At 51.2% G+C, this 15,044-nt stretch overlaps 2 protein-coding genes and 3 pseudogenes across 2 annotated transcripts; 3 read left to right on the top strand and 2 right to left on the bottom strand.

Annotated features, from left to right (window-relative positions):
* Window positions 1-1,217: 1,217 nt before the first annotated feature.
* SAPIO_CDS9003 lies at window positions 1,218-2,555 on the top strand (annotated as a pseudogene; the record flags this gene model as incomplete).
* Window positions 2,556-5,815: 3,260 nt separating this feature from the next.
* Window positions 5,816-8,104, top strand: SAPIO_CDS9002 (uncharacterized protein; the record flags this gene model as incomplete). Its single annotated transcript, XM_016790511.1, has 3 exons — window positions 5,816-5,919; window positions 5,989-6,571; window positions 6,647-8,104. The coding sequence occupies 3 exons, from the start codon at window positions 5,816-5,818 to the stop codon at window positions 8,102-8,104; spliced, it is 2,145 nt and encodes a 714-aa protein (XP_016639814.1).
* Window positions 8,105-9,447: 1,343 nt separating this feature from the next.
* Window positions 9,448-10,035, top strand: SAPIO_CDS9001 (annotated as a pseudogene; the record flags this gene model as incomplete).
* A 343-nt stretch (window positions 10,036-10,378) lies between these two features.
* Window positions 10,379-12,629, bottom strand: SAPIO_CDS9000 (uncharacterized protein; the record flags this gene model as incomplete). Its single annotated transcript, XM_016790510.1, has 2 exons — window positions 10,379-12,162; window positions 12,230-12,629. The coding sequence occupies 2 exons, from the start codon at window positions 12,627-12,629 to the stop codon at window positions 10,379-10,381; spliced, it is 2,184 nt and encodes a 727-aa protein (XP_016639813.1).
* An 871-nt stretch (window positions 12,630-13,500) lies between these two features.
* On the bottom strand, window positions 13,501-14,307 carry SAPIO_CDS8999 (annotated as a pseudogene; the record flags this gene model as incomplete).
* Window positions 14,308-15,044: the final 737 nt, after the last annotated feature.

Genomic DNA, 15,044 nt, shown 5'->3' with positions numbered 1-15,044 from the left:
AGGGACTTTCCCGCACCTGCCCGCTAGAGAGCTCTTCGCCGCACAACATCTCGGACCTCCGTGTCCCGATTGATGTCGCTTAAGACCACCAGCTCAGTGCTTTGCCCTTGGCAGATCTGACTAGTTCCCCACGGCGCCCTTGATACGGGACAGGAATTTCTCAATTACCTTGACAGTACATTGGTCGATCTATGCCATTTTGTAGGCCGACATAGCAGCTATGCGGTTCTATACTGCCGTGCCTCCCTGGCTTCCTCTCCAACTGAGACTTCAATACCAGTTCCGCGAGGCAGGCTAGTCGTGAGGTCGTCCCGAACTAGGCCTTGACTATGGTTTTCAGTTACAGGAGAGGAGCTCGGGAAGAGTCACACAGGATAGGGTTTCTTGACTCTTTACCCGTTCCAAATTCGAAGTGTCATTAGTGGCAAGGGGGCATGTGTTGGTCCTCAGATATTGGAGATAAAAGTGATCCCCAAATAGGTGATGAGATTAAAGTAGTAAACTCAGCTTGTTCTCTTCGCGCATCTATTTGGAAATTTGCCGGCTGGCTTTCCTTTCAAGGTGATTTCATGACTTCCTGAATAGACGGAACACAATCCTGGAATTTCATGACTTAAAGGTCGGTGAGTGGTTTTTAGGCCGCCGAGTATGCCGAAAGTTCCATTGGCAGCTCCGGAACTCGGCCGGTCTTATCAACTCCACATTCCTGCTTCTGCAAGACGCTAGATGCGGTTTCGGCTGCCCCCTTCAAGAATAGTCTCATTTTCGGCGATGCATTGAGAGTCGGGATGTCCTTGCCAAGTTAAAAACGCTCTCTCCTCCTGGCCTGTCAAGCTGTGGAGTTCTGCTTCTGCCGCTATGCCAGAAGAGGCAGTTCTACGAAGTACTCTCACCAAACCATCTCATGACCCCTCTGCAATGTCGCCTTACTGATGAATGAATGCTTGCCAATCTGGCCTTCGGGGCGTACTGTCAGGGAAAGTGCAGTTCGGGCCGGTGACACGGTATTATCAGCAATCGACCGGCCCGAGTGTTGGATGGCAAACTGTGATCCGCCGCCCCCACCGCCAGATATGTTCGTGCATCCTGAGTGCCGACTACGGCTCAGTACCAAGAATATAACTTGATCACTCCCATCCACTCCAGAGTCTTCTAGTATTGGGACACCCTTGCTCGTATTCCAATCCAATCCTCCTTTCATCCAGTTGCTCGTCACTATGGAATCCGCTGTACTTCATCGCGACCTAACCAAGACGTACCCGATAGCTGTGAGTGGGGAAGGAGTTTACGTTATCACTAAGGAAGGCAACAAGATTCTAGATGGAAGCAGCGGAGCTGCAGTGTCCAGCGTCGGACACGGCAACAAGGAGGTCATTGAGGCAATAGTGGACCAAATCCGCACGCTAAGCTTCGCCTACACTGCTTTCTTCACCTCCCAGGTTGCGGAAGACCTGGCATCTCACATCATAGATCAGAGCGGCCCCGGCACATTCTCAAAGGTTCTGTTCACAAGTTCCGGCTCTGAGGCCGTCGAATCAGCGCTGAAGGCTGCGCGGCAATATCATGTTTTCAACGGCGACCTGAAGCGTGTGAACTTCATTGGGCGGATCAACTCGTATCATGGAAATACCCTGGGTGCCATGTCTGCCGGACTCAATCCTTCCCGAAGGGAGGCTTTTGAGCCCATGCTGGGTTCTGTTTTCCACCACGTTAGTCGATGTTTCTATACCGAAGACGGCAAGGGCCTCAGCGAGGAAGAGTATGAAGATCGTCTCATAGACGAATTCGAGGCCAAGATGCAGAGTCTGGGCCCGGAAACGGTTGCTGCGGTTATCGTGGAGCCCGTCGTTGGTGCCAGTCTCGGTGCGGTGGCTGCGACTCCGACTTACCTCCCCCGACTGAAAGCTCTGTGTCAGAAGCATGGCATCCTGGCCATTTGGGACGAGGTCATGTGTGGAATGGGCCGCATTGGGTCGTACCACGCATGGCAGAGTCTTGGTGGGGCTATACCCGACCTCCAAACAATCGGCAAAGGCTTGGGAGCTGGCTATTTGCCGCTCTCAGCTGTGCTCGTCGGGACGAAAGTTTACGATACATTCAACAAGTGTGCTTCCGGACCCAAAACGTTCATGAATGGTCACACATTCCAGGCTCACCCAGCGGCATGCGCGGGCGCCCTTGCCGTACAGAAAATCATCCAGCGCGACCAACTCCTTGCCAATGTGCGGGAAAGGGGGGAACAACTCGATTCAGCGTTGAGGGAGCGTTTACCGGCTCACGTGCTCGAACATCCCGGAAGATTGCGTGGGGTGGGGCTATTCCGGTGCGTGGATTTTGGAACTCTGGGAGCCTCTCTTGGTGGTCCTTTGGCGCAGGAAGTTGCCGATGAAACTTTTAACAAAGGAGCCGCCGTGTACCCGTGCTCTTTGCCGAGGGACGCAGTTATCTTGGCCCCTCCATACATCATAAGTCCGGAGGAGATTGAGACTTTGGTGGAGGCTTTCTCCGAAGCAACAAAGACTGTTCTGCAGAGGCGTGGTGGCTTGAGGTCCTAAAAAAAGTACATAGGCGAGGTGATGGTTGACGGGAGAGCTGTTAGATTGTGGGTTATACCGGGTTTCCGAGACATTATAGTACAAACGGGGATGTCTACATAGTTATCACCTTTATTTGCTCTCACTGGGCTGTCTCCGTCACAAAACAAGTGATACGTAGCAGTGGCGTCTTCTCTCGGATGGGGTTCGAAACCAGTTCGATAGACGCAGTCAACAGCACTCGAGCTTCACTCTATATGCTTCATCTCACTCACGTGTCGTGAGTTGTAGGCCAAATAGGTCCTATAACTTCAGCCGCCTTTACTTTCCTATCAAAATGGGGTCTAATCATCAAAGCGAAGTCTTTGAGGAAAATGTCTCAACAATCTCCATTGTAGTAAACCATTCTAGTTTATGAATTGCGACCATAGATACGGTGCTTGCTTGGGAGTGTTAGTTAGAGCGACTTTTCTATCGGCTTTTGTCTATCTTTACCAAGTCTCCATCACTTGATATCCCGGTTCAGACGGGCGGTATTACCAGCCACTCGTCTCACCTTAGATGGGAATAAGTTCTATACCGAATCTAATAACTGCAGAATATTTCCCCTGAAAGGAAACCCTGTCTATCTTTGATCTTGGAGTGATGGTGGAGAGTTTGTCTCGTCGCAAGCGTCTTAAGGTTCTGCGGGATAGGGCCAGTGTCATCAGTATCATCACCGTCGGCAACCTTATACAAGCCCCGGAGGCAGTCAATGCCTTGGCAGCCAGATTCCACTAGGTAACTTGCCAAGGAGCTGAAGTCGCCAATGGCATAAGGTTCAGATATCGTTATAGACTCAGATTCGTTTCTTGCGAGATACGCTACAAGTACACGCCCACTTGCCAAAACCGTCGCTGTGTCCGTGCCCCACCTATGGAAGGAATCAGTCCATCGGAAAAAGAGAGACTTGCAGGTCGAAAGATATATGGCGCATTTTGTACTATTACAGACAGTATAACCTCGATATAATCCTTCCAAGGAAACATATGGCCTTGGAAGAGATGCACATCATCCGCGGTCTTGTCTCGAATTTTTTACCGCCATGAGACCCTACTCAAGCACTCTAATTATGCAGATATGCGTCGCCTAGCCGAGTGTTCTTGACCCTGAGGGTGATGAACCGGTGAAACCTGTAAAAATATCTGCTTTGGCTTTCGCTGTTCGTTGATCCATCACTAGAATTGTTACCTCTGCAAGTTCACCGTCTGGGAGTCGTTTGCTTGATCATCATCATGGGTGACCAGACCTTGGGATAGACTCCAAGGTCGTTGGATTTGAAAAGCAAGCGTTCGCTAGTCGTTACTGTACCACAAATCCCATCATAAGTAGGTCGATGGAGGACAGTCTAGTTGAACTCAGGCGATGATAATAGGCGAGGACGTTATCGCGTGGCATGTGTAAACAGGGTCCTCGGCCAGCGCGAGCTATTATCTCTGCTGTGGGAAAATTGTATTCACAGGCTTCGCCAAGACCGGCGCATCTTCCACGTGGTGGCCCCGCCGCATCGTCGCACTTCCGTTCCAGTCTCACGCCATGCGTCTTTTTCTAGATTTTATCTAGGGGAGTGAGCGTAACCAACATATATACTCTAGTTGCTAAAAATAAATAATGGAAGCGGAGCCTTGCCCCTTCGTGAGGGCCTTTATTACGTCTTCTCCGCGGACGTCTACTTCGTAGGTGAGCTTGGGGAGGTGAGAAGACGATACCTCGTCAAGACGATACCTCGTCAAGACGATACCTCGTCAAGACGTTATGCAGAGAAGGGCTAGGATGAGTTTCTAGAATTTTTCCCGATTTAGATGCTGGTTCAGCCCTCGGAATCAATACAATCCGAGATGTATAGAGGGGGCCTGTGAAGTAATCTTAGGAAATAAGATTTACTCCAACTGCTCTCGCTCAAGACCGTGACATGTGCATCTACCCCCAGTCGCAGCCGTTAGTAGGCGGTAGTCAGCTATTAAGTTTACTTTCCATCAAAAGGAAGGTACTTTGTAGTTGGTAACAATTTCTCCGCATGAGTGTGGCTGTTTGAGGACAGTCTGGAGGTTGCTTCACTCGAACGTTATAACATTACGATCGAAGCCAAGCATATGAAGATGGGAACAAGTCGTGGACAAATCAGACGAGTTTCCTTGTAGATCTCACTGACCTATATAAAATCGCTCGGCTTGAAATTCCACATTCGACGTCCTTCCTGAGCTGCTGCCTGTGGTTAATCATCTTCAATGGTCCCTGTCCTTTGTAATTATTGGAGCAGACTCGCCAGATGTTCCACCGGATGTGTTCCGAGTTTGGACAGTCTCCGGCGGAGGCTCAGAGCTAACATTAAGGGGGACGCACTTCGTCAGCTTCAGCGGGGTTGAGCAACAAGGTCTCATAGGGCACTCTCGTACGATACGACTCTCTGAGCTGCGGAGGTTGCCCTTCAAGGGTTAGCACGACCCACATGGTCTCCGAGTGGTGCTTGAGGTGATTCGCCATGCCTCAGACTAGAGCCGATTTGATCTTGGCGTCCCTTCTCTCCCCAAAGCCTCCACAATCTCCATGGCCCCGACCATCCGGGCGAGGCCCTATCAGGGTGCTTCGACGGTGTGCACTCCACAGGATCCAGCACGGGAATTTGCCAGTATCAGAGGCTATCTCCATCCTCTGACCATCCCCGCAATCCGATGCTTGTCAACTCCGCCCCCGCAAAGAATCCCCAATCCCGTTTTAAAAATGTCCGGGGCCCCAACATCATGAAATGCCCAGACTCTACGCTTTAAATCTACCCCAGTTTTGTTGAATGTGTGATGTGATAACGACATTGAATCGTCCTCTTCTACTTGTGTTTTTGTTGTGCTTATAACCACCGTGTCTGGACCCCTTCTCGAGGTCCGCCTGTGGAGTTGGAGCGCAAATCCCGGCCCTGCCGAAGACCCACCACCAGAGCAAGAAGCCGAGGCTCATGTCCAGGAGCCCAGCCATTTTAGCACTAGATCGACGAAGACGTTGAGCTCTTCATTTCTCGAAACCCTTGCGATTGATTGATTTTTTTCGTTCCCTCCAGTTTCCTTCGTCATGAGCTCCAGAGAAATGTCGTCAAAACCTTCGTTATGTACTGCAAAATCCGCGTCGGGACGGAAACCGACCCGACGACGGGATCCTTTAGCCTGCGTTTCCTGCCGGCGGAAGAAAATTCGGTGCGACACGATTGAAGGATTTCCTTGCTGGAGCTGTCGCCGAAACAACACTGAGGTATGCCCTCATGTAACCTTCTCCCCGCCTTCTTGCCAGAGTTCCAGGCGCTGATTCTTGCTCAATATTTTCAGTGTATCCGACTTCCAAGTCGTCATAATAAGCCGTAAGCATTGTCCTTCATTCATCTTCTCCATCCTTGGTGTGGCTGTGGTTAACCAGGTGCGACTCTTAGACCTAAGAAATCCGGTAGCAATGCACCCCAAAAAGAGGTAGCATTACCGGCGCGATTGCCGAATGAGATCCCCCGGAGTGAGGTCCTCGATGTGGACCTGTCGAGGCCGTTTGGCCTCGTTCTGGAACCGACCTTACCATTACCCATCCCTGAGACGGCGAACATCATCTTCAATAATCCCCACCCAACCCCTCCCATCAGCTATGATTTCTCTCTTCCATGTAGCTCACCTGCCATACCGCCTGTATTTCCCGCTTTCTTGAAGCCATTGCCAGCCAGGCTCGACGCAACGGACACGCAGTATCTTCAAGCCAAAGGCGCCCTAACTCTTCCAAGCCTCGAGTTCCAGAATGCGCTACTCAAGGCCTTTGTTGAATATGTCCATCCTTACATGCCGGTGCTTGACCTTGGCGACTTCCTCAATATCGTCTATCATCGCGATGGTTCCAAAGGACAGACAAGCTTGGTTTTGTATCAAGCTGTGATGTTTTCGGGCGCAGGGTTTGTCAGTATGGATGAGATTCACAGGAATGGCTATTCCACGCGGAAGGACGCCAGGAGGGCTCTCCTACAACGGGCGAGAGTAAGTTTGATCTTGCCCTTTCTCAAAAGAGAAGTCAGCAATATCGAGGGACTGTGGTTAACTGACGTATCATAGTTGCTCTACGATTTTGACGTCGAGTCAGATCGGTTTCTTCTCATCCAGACTCTACTCCTGATGACGTATTGGTATGAAGGCCCAGACGATCAGAAGGATACATGGCACTGGCTGGGCATCGCCATCTCCCTAGCTCGCTGCATGGGAATCCATCGTGATAGTGGAAACAGGATGACCCAGTCCAAGCGGGGACTTTGGAAGCGTGTTTGGTGGTCTGCCCTGATGCGTGACCGTCTCCTTACCCTCGGCTTGAGGCGGCCGACTCGTATCTACGAGAAGGACTTTGATCTGCCTATGCTCGAGGAAGATGACTTCGATATCGGGGTCATAGACAGGCACCATAGTGGTATCCTTCCTAACTGCGAGCTTATCCGAAATGTGGAGATGCAGCGTGACCTCGCTTTGCTATGCATAGCCAAGGTGAAGCTTCTGGTGTGTACGGGGCACATTCTCGATGCACAATATGCCATGAAACCTCGCGAAACCTTGAAGCCGGGGAGGACTGCAGTCGAAAGCACCATGATGATCTTTCCCACGAAGGCACTCGAAGCAGAGGAAATCAATCGTGCGGACGAGGAGCTCAAGGAGTGGAGCAACTCTCTTCCATCATGCTGCGAGGCCCGCCCTCTACAATCATCGGACAAACGCGATGGCTATGCCAGCATCGCAGTCCAACGGGCTCTACTGCACATGACTTATGGTGCCACGATCTTGGCCCTCCACCGATGCCGGTTCCTCCCGAACCTCCCCGCAAAGGCCTCTTCCTCGTCACCTGCGGAAGTTTCAACTCACAAGGCGCGCGAAGCCGCCATGCGAATCACACAAACAGCTGCGGACTTGCTCGAATGGAATCTCGAAAAGTTCCTCCCCGCTAGTGGCATCACCGCCTTCCTTCCCAGTGCAATCGTCTACCTTCAGCAGATGAGACACTCCGATCCCGAGGTGCGGAGCAACGCCATCCACTCCTTCCGCGTATGTAGAGAAGTGATAGAAAAGATGCGTGTCTTGTACGTTACCGGGGATTTCGCGGCACTGCTACTTGACGCCGGCCTCAGGAAATTTGGCCTTCACGACCTGGTAAATGGCTCCGAGACAGGAAAGGGGGTGATCGAGACTGCGAGTGGAATGCCCACGCCCGAAGACTCTCTGAGTAACCTCAGATGCGAATCTGATTCAATGGAAGAGGGGATGGAAGTTGACAAGCCCGAGGCTACCCTTGCAAACCCGGGTCACATTTCAGTAATGGACATCTTCTCACCGCCTCCGGTAGATTTTGTGGTTGGCGATACAGGGTTACTGGAAGTCGGGAACCACCAACCCGACGACGACTTTGGTGTACTAAACCTTTGTAACATGGATCTGGCTATGTTGGGCGAGCTTACCGAGTTGGATTCAAACGCGTTGTTTCATCAGACTGCGGGGACGGAGGAGTGGTGGACTGAGTCTGGGTCCAAATAAGTCGAAAAGCACCGGTGTTTGAAAAGCTGAGTTATGAGGTATTCTGGTAAAGCAACTCTGGGTTGCCGTCACGGTCGTTATGGATTACGAATGCACTGTCGAAAGCTACATGTATGTTGATTAGGGAGGCTAGGTCTAATATAACTTCGGAGTCTCTTGTATTAATGTTTCCATCCTCGCCGTATCTATCTCGGGATCTATCTCGGGACATGTGCTTTCCTTTGCCTATATCTTGTGCTTCCGGAGAGAATAGTCTCCATGCTGTCCAGGGTTTTCTGTCAGGGCCAAGTTACTTAGTCGAGGGGATTCTAAACTAGTGAGAACTGCTAATAATACCGTTGCACTCTATTAGAACTAGCCCGTCTTGACATTTTAAGCTCTTGAGTCGGTGAGATGGAGTTGGTAACTCTCCGTCAGCTCGACAGCCTACTGATGTCACCGGCTAGCAGGGGTAAGTCCATTTCGGTAAGCGAGCATTTATTGAACCCACGGTCCACAATCCCACTGTTGCAATGTCCCAGGACTCACGAGACGAGGAAGATGACTTCATCCTTCCTATGAGTTGGTCTTAGACTATAGAGCAACCCGAAAAGGGACCCATCTTCCAATCACCCTACACCCCAGAGTAAACTAAGTTCGAGGGCAAAAAGCCATCAGACACGAATGCATGTGGTGGGCGGATACGAAGGTCATCACACAGCACACGATCGCATTCCTCCCAAAACGCACGATTCAACCCCAAAAATAGTGCCCGATTTTAGAGCTTTAGGTGTGGTATGTTGCCGCAGGGGTGGCGGGTTAGGCCGTCTGTCTCTGCTGTCCCTGCGTGATTTGAATGGACGCCAAGTCGCGCCACTGACGGATACGAGGTGGTGTCGCATCTGCCCTGTGCTTCTTCAACCATTCATCGTGGGGCATCCGACCAAGGCACCCATCTCGAATGCAGATCCGACCCACTCTTTCCCTGGGCTCGCTATTGATCACCCGCTACGATGACGATCGGAATCACGAGGGGAGCTTGACACGAATGAAGAATACCGTGAGAAAGTTGTCATATGTCATGAAGTCGCAGTTTATTTGCTCTTTAGTTCCGGGGTCGGCCTAGCATGACTTGGGATTGGCTCCTTCGTGTAAGCCCGGCATGGAAAAAGTCCGATTCGAACGCAATTGTTTGGTTCTCCTGACGTCGACAACACGAACTGGATGCATATAAATCCCCCAAGATTCTCCAAGCACTCTGCGTTCATTTAAGCTTAACTTCACTATCAGACGAACCTCGAAAACGTCAAATCATATCTTCAGCACCAAAAACCTGACATACTATCCTTTCCAAACTGGTCGAGATGAAATATAATCTGGCTCTCGTCGTCACCAGCCTCATCGCAGGCACCCACGCCACCGACTATTTCCTCCGTTTTGTCGGTGGTAATACCGTCATCAATGGCCAGCTCCTCCGCCTCAATACCTCCACCAATGGATCCCCCGGCGTTTCCGAGCCACCATACAATCCCGCCGACCACTACTCTCGATTCTCCGACTCCGTGGCTGGCGAGCTCCGCGTTATCCCCACCAATCCGCACCCGCCCCCAGTCCCAGGATTCCTCGCTCTGACCCCGGACGACAGCGTCCAAGGTGCTCTGCGACTCTTTGAGACCTGGCACCCCGATGATGAGGGCGTCCAGGTCAGTGGATGGAGGATACAAAAGCCAAGGTGCGGAGGGGCGCAACTCCTTCGCTTTGGGGAGGAAACCCAAAATCGCTGGGTAGCTGTGCAGGAGGTGACCTCGCAGGGCGTGGCGAGATGGGTACCTTGGTGGGTCACTGGAGATGTTCAGGGCTTGGGAGACTACGAGGTCGCGGATATCGAGGTTATCTGGGCGAAGTGCCGCGTGAATTCGAATGCGCCAGGCGGCTCGGAGAATTGCTTGTGAGCAGGGGCGGCGTGTTGTTGAGAGCATTGCTCCTTGACCTGTTAGTTACCTTTTGAAGTTGCATCGACTATTATTAGCACCAATGTTTAATTCTTAGTGAAGCCTTTCCATATTCGTTAATCCACCTATGGTCTTTTGTGCGCCACGCAAGTAACTATTAATATTATATTGAAGATTTTCTTACCCAATGAAACAGCTATTAGAAGGTCAAGTTTGGATAGTATCCCAGTTCATCATGGAAATATGACAACAAGTACTATACGTCCTCAATGGACTGGTTCCCGCCCTTGGGCCAACCGCTTCTAGATATCGACGTCCATGTAGGAATAGGTTGCTTCTTTGCTCAACTACTGGGAAGCAAGTGAACGCGAAGCACTGACTTGCCACTGGAGAGGTAAAACACCTTTCTCTGGCCACGTTCCAGCGGAATGGATACCTCCGTATCAAGAGTGTCAACGTCCACAATAGGAATATCCTGGTCCAAGCGAATTTCTCTGGCCTCTCTCGAGTCGAGCCACTCTAGAGTATAACGAACGCATTGGGACTTATTCTCGATCCCCGAAGATCCTGCAACTGCGTCCGGATAGTCGACCAGTAATCCCAACGTCTCCGTGTCACGAGAGTGAGACATTACGTCCCCTCGCTTCAGCTCATTGAGAGCTCCCTTGTCGCACAATGGCGGGAGCCACTCAACTTCTGCCAAAGGAGATGGTCGAGTTTCGTCAGGGACTGGTGTTGGCGGAACAACAACAACAGAAGGGGGCACAGCGACTTCTGGCCTGTCATCCCCACAACTTCCATCCTCGCAGTTGCCATCTGGTTTGCCCGTTCTGCTGGTAGCTGAATCTTGATTTTCACTTCTCTCCTCGCTCCTCTCTTCAACAGCATCAAACTTAGTTTCTGAAGGTGCTAAAGCACTAGTCTCAGCATCGTTCTCAGTAATCACCCCAGCTGTTACACTCTCCACATCATCACTAGTGCTTGATCCTTCGTCTTCAGAATCCGGCTCGTCCACCCCGTGGCGCTTCGTATTTTCCAGTTCCTGAGGTACGGAATCTTCTTCAGTCCCTTCGTTCGGATTGATCTCTTCTGGTCCAGTACTCCCGGCTACAATGCCATTTAATAGGGAGGTTTCCGAGAGTAGAAGTGAGTGTAAGGCACTCTCATTTGGATCGGGATGCTTGATGCGCTTGTTGGTCTGGCGCATCGTTTTCAGGCTATCCATCCCAAACTTTTCTAGCTGAGCATTGAAGCCAGACTTCATATTCACAGTCCCAAAATTGGGTAGTCTCCAACGATGATACAATCTCCCATGAGAAGAAGGGGTGTACATCTTCGCATGTAGCGTGATGAATTGGTTGCAAAGAAAGCAAGCATGCTTGCTGGAGCACACAACTCGTGGATATCTCCCCCTCGGGTACAAGTCGCAATATGCCAAGATTTGAATCTCTGCGTGGACTGTTGTCGGTTCGAGAATGGCACTGGTGTATTCCAAGAACTGAGCCTCTGCTATTTGGTCCGTCGTCTCGATTAAGGGGTGAATGAATGCCCTGCTCTTCTTGCCCTCTCCCAGCCGGCTGAAAGCGGTCCCGAAATCGGAAGGATTGGTCTGGGGCCGCACCTGATTCAACATGTCGGCCGGCAGGTCCACGGCAACCACCGTCATTTTCCTCGCAATGGGGAATTTCTTCGCAGTCTGGCATAAGAATATCGCCGCTTCGAAGTATCTGGAAACTCTTTTAATCATTTTTTCCATCCGAGACCCTCCAGTTTCACCCTCCGTGATGATATTCCATTTGGGCAGGCTTCTCAAGATGAAAATCTCTCGGATGAGCGCTTTCATTTCTGCAGGTACGCTGTGCTTCTTCCACGCATTGGCCTGATGTATCACGGATCGAGCCCTTGTTACGAAAGACTGAGTTTCAGAATCTAAACTCTTTGTGGGGTCGGTACGCCGTAGCTCGTCAACGGCTTCTTCAAGCAATTCTATGATGGATTTCCCTGCATTGGCGCTATTTCGAGCCTTTCTGGTCTTCTTCCGGCCCAAGTTGAGGCGCTCGAGAATCCGCACTTCACACATGGATATAATAGCATCCATGACTCGATCGCGGATTTCCCCTTCTTCCTCTGGCAGACAGCCTATGTCAGAAGGTGGGATTGCTCTACGACGAGGAAGAGAGGTAGATCCACTCACTCTGATCGATGAAATGAAGGTGGCCGAAAATCCGGTCGAATCCCTCGACAATCTTTTGGAGAGCAGACCTTCCATCCTCTGTGCTCTTACGATTTACGGCAACGAGGACATTGAGCTTCAGCGAGGAGCCTTTCCCGGATTCCCGGACTGATGTAGCTGGGATACGGCCCGGGTCGTCTTTCAAGCATGACAAAAACGCTAAAACCCCAGTTAAATGTCGTTCCCGATCGAACGGCAGGCTGTACTCATCATGCCGAAAAGCTAGGGAGCTCGGACTGTTCTTCAGGGCCTTTTGCGGTATTTCGTGCAGGATTCGGAGGAGGGCGATATTCTCGGCGCATCTAATCGCCGCTTTGGTGGGTCCTTCCACGGGCGGTAGCTTCGGAGCAGTTCCGCCCATGATTTATCATCGCCGGGGGTAGGATCGGGGGGAAATGAGAGAAGACGTCGTCTGTTAATCAAGAAGTTGGCTTTACATTGAGTGATGGATCGTTACGACATACTTAGTATGTGAAGGAAGAATTACGAGGCTGCTGTTTCCCCGCCGGAGCTGGAGAAGTTGAGTGTGTGACTCTTTGGTAGTTCCATGTCGCAGGCCAACCGCCAGCCTGTCCCGCGACCCAGATGCTGGGCCTCCTCCGCCTTTTTCAACTTTTGCCAATCGGCCTCCGGACTTTAGAGGAAGCAACTGTATGTATACACTTTTCTACTTCTCCTAGGGCTCTAAGCCAGCGCCACTTGGCGGAGATGGCTACACTTTCGGCTGACCCAAGTACTCGCCAAGTAATTATACTGAAGTCGTTTGCAGGACGGACGATCTCATTCCAGGCAAGACGCCGACCCTTTCGATTAAAATCGATGTATCAGTGAAGATTAGCAATGCCATTCAAACTAGGTCTGATCTCCAACTGCCATTCAAATGTGATATTCTTTTTATGTACTGAATACTATATGCTATGGACATGATTGATTGACTGGCAAAAGATGACAATTCCCAGGTGCAAGCCCTCATAAACGCCGTCATCGTGAATTTTCAATGCACTCATTTCATTCCGTCCAGTCTTTCTCGGAATCCCAAATTGTCGAAGCGAAAAGTCCCAGACGCGATTGCAAGCCCAGCGGCCCAGCCCCTGACCCTCACACAATAAAAAAAGAATATAGGTGGAAAAAAAAAAGAGTCGCACCCGGTCATGAATCCTCATTCCGCAGCATCGGATGTCAGGCTAGCTGAAACACCCCCTTCGAGATTGGCTTCCCTCGTCCTCTCTCGCTCATTGACTCCGATTTGCCATAAACCTGCTAATCCGGCTCGACTCCGGACCAACCCTTGATGGATCCCACTTGGATCCACCGCTTACGGAGCTCGTCTCTAGCTCGTCGTCGAGTCGAGCGAACTTGCGCTTAGCGAAGGGCCACCTTCTCCTCCTGTACCTCGTCGTCATGATTATGGCAATAATTATGATGAGAAGAACACCACCGGCAGATGCACCGACGATAGGAATAAGCATGTTGTTGGAAGAAGATCCCTCACTAGGAGCAGGGAGGGCCGGAGCTGACTCGGCGGCATCGGCAATGCCGGGCGTAACATTGTCTAGAGGCGTTTGCACGTCTGCTACAGGTGCAGGTGCGGGCGTGTCTTCAGTGTTCGGTATCGCGACCGGCGTCGTTTGGGCGGCAGGTGGAGCGGCGGTGGGCGTTGAGTCTGCTGGCTCGGGCGAGGGGGTCGGGTCTGCATTCTCGGGAGTTGGGGTGGGAACCGCTATTAATGTGGTCGCTGCTACCGGAGTGGGAGCCGCCGGCGTCTGGGCATCGGGCGTCGCGGCACCGCCGCCGAGGAGGTTTCCGAGGTCGACGTTGATGAGGCCGTTGTTAGGAGGCGTAGTATTATCGGCATTGTTGTTGGCATTGCTATCGTTGTTGTTGGCATTGCTATCGTCGTTGTTGGCAGCATCGCCATCGGCTGCGTTTTGCGCCGGCGTGTCTGGTGTCGGCGCTGTATCGCCACCGTTGAGAAGGTTGCCAACTCCGCCAACTGCACCCCCAACACCGCCGAGAAGATTGCCGAGGAGACCGGACATGGTGAAATCGGAAGAGGAGTGGTGAGTAAGACGGATGGATTGCGGATTAGATTAGAAGGAATAATGAAGAAGAAATGAAAATACAGCGAGGAATTATAGAGAAAAGGTCATTATATTCTTCCTTTAATAGCGAATAGGCATATATCGTCGATGCCAATGTCTTGATCTGATTGATGTCATGTCAAAGGAGGGAATATGTGGGCGGTTGGGGGCTGATTTGAAGGGATGTCCTGGCTAGATATTGCCTGGCACTCGACCAATGCATCCTCGCAGCCCTACACTACGTAGTATCGTTTCGACGCCGACTCGTTGGCCTCTCAGCATCATCGTTGTGGATAGGAGAGAAAAGGGGACTGGGCTTTTGTGTGGTTGGATTCTGTTACAGGCAGGAGCGGGAAGGGTTTCATGAGCAAGGCAAGTGTTTGAGCGCCGCCGGATAAAACAGGATTTTTGTTCTCCGTGCACATCCAAAGAAGTATGGGGAATGTTGATCACTAAAGACAATTAGATATTTGCAGCAATTTATTTTATTTGATCGTATTTTTTTGTAGAAAGATGAGTGTATCACTCTGTTGGAACATTAGGTGCTTTTCGGGCGGACTGTCAAGCCTTCTCGTGGGACAACCGCTTGTCATCTTCATCGTCGGTGATGATGGGGCAAAAAGGAACAGACAATCTCACTGGACTGACAAGCCGGGATCAAGGCCCTTCAATGGCGGGGCAAAATGCAGACCCTC

This window comes from Scedosporium apiospermum, assembly GCF_000732125.1.
Source record: "Scedosporium apiospermum strain IHEM 14462 chromosome Unknown SEQ_SAPIO_0132, whole genome shotgun sequence".
In the NCBI taxonomy this organism is placed as follows: domain Eukaryota; kingdom Fungi; phylum Ascomycota; class Sordariomycetes; order Microascales; family Microascaceae; genus Scedosporium; species Scedosporium apiospermum.
Note: the sequence above shows the minus strand (reverse complement) of the source record. Positions and strands in the feature narration are given on the sequence as shown.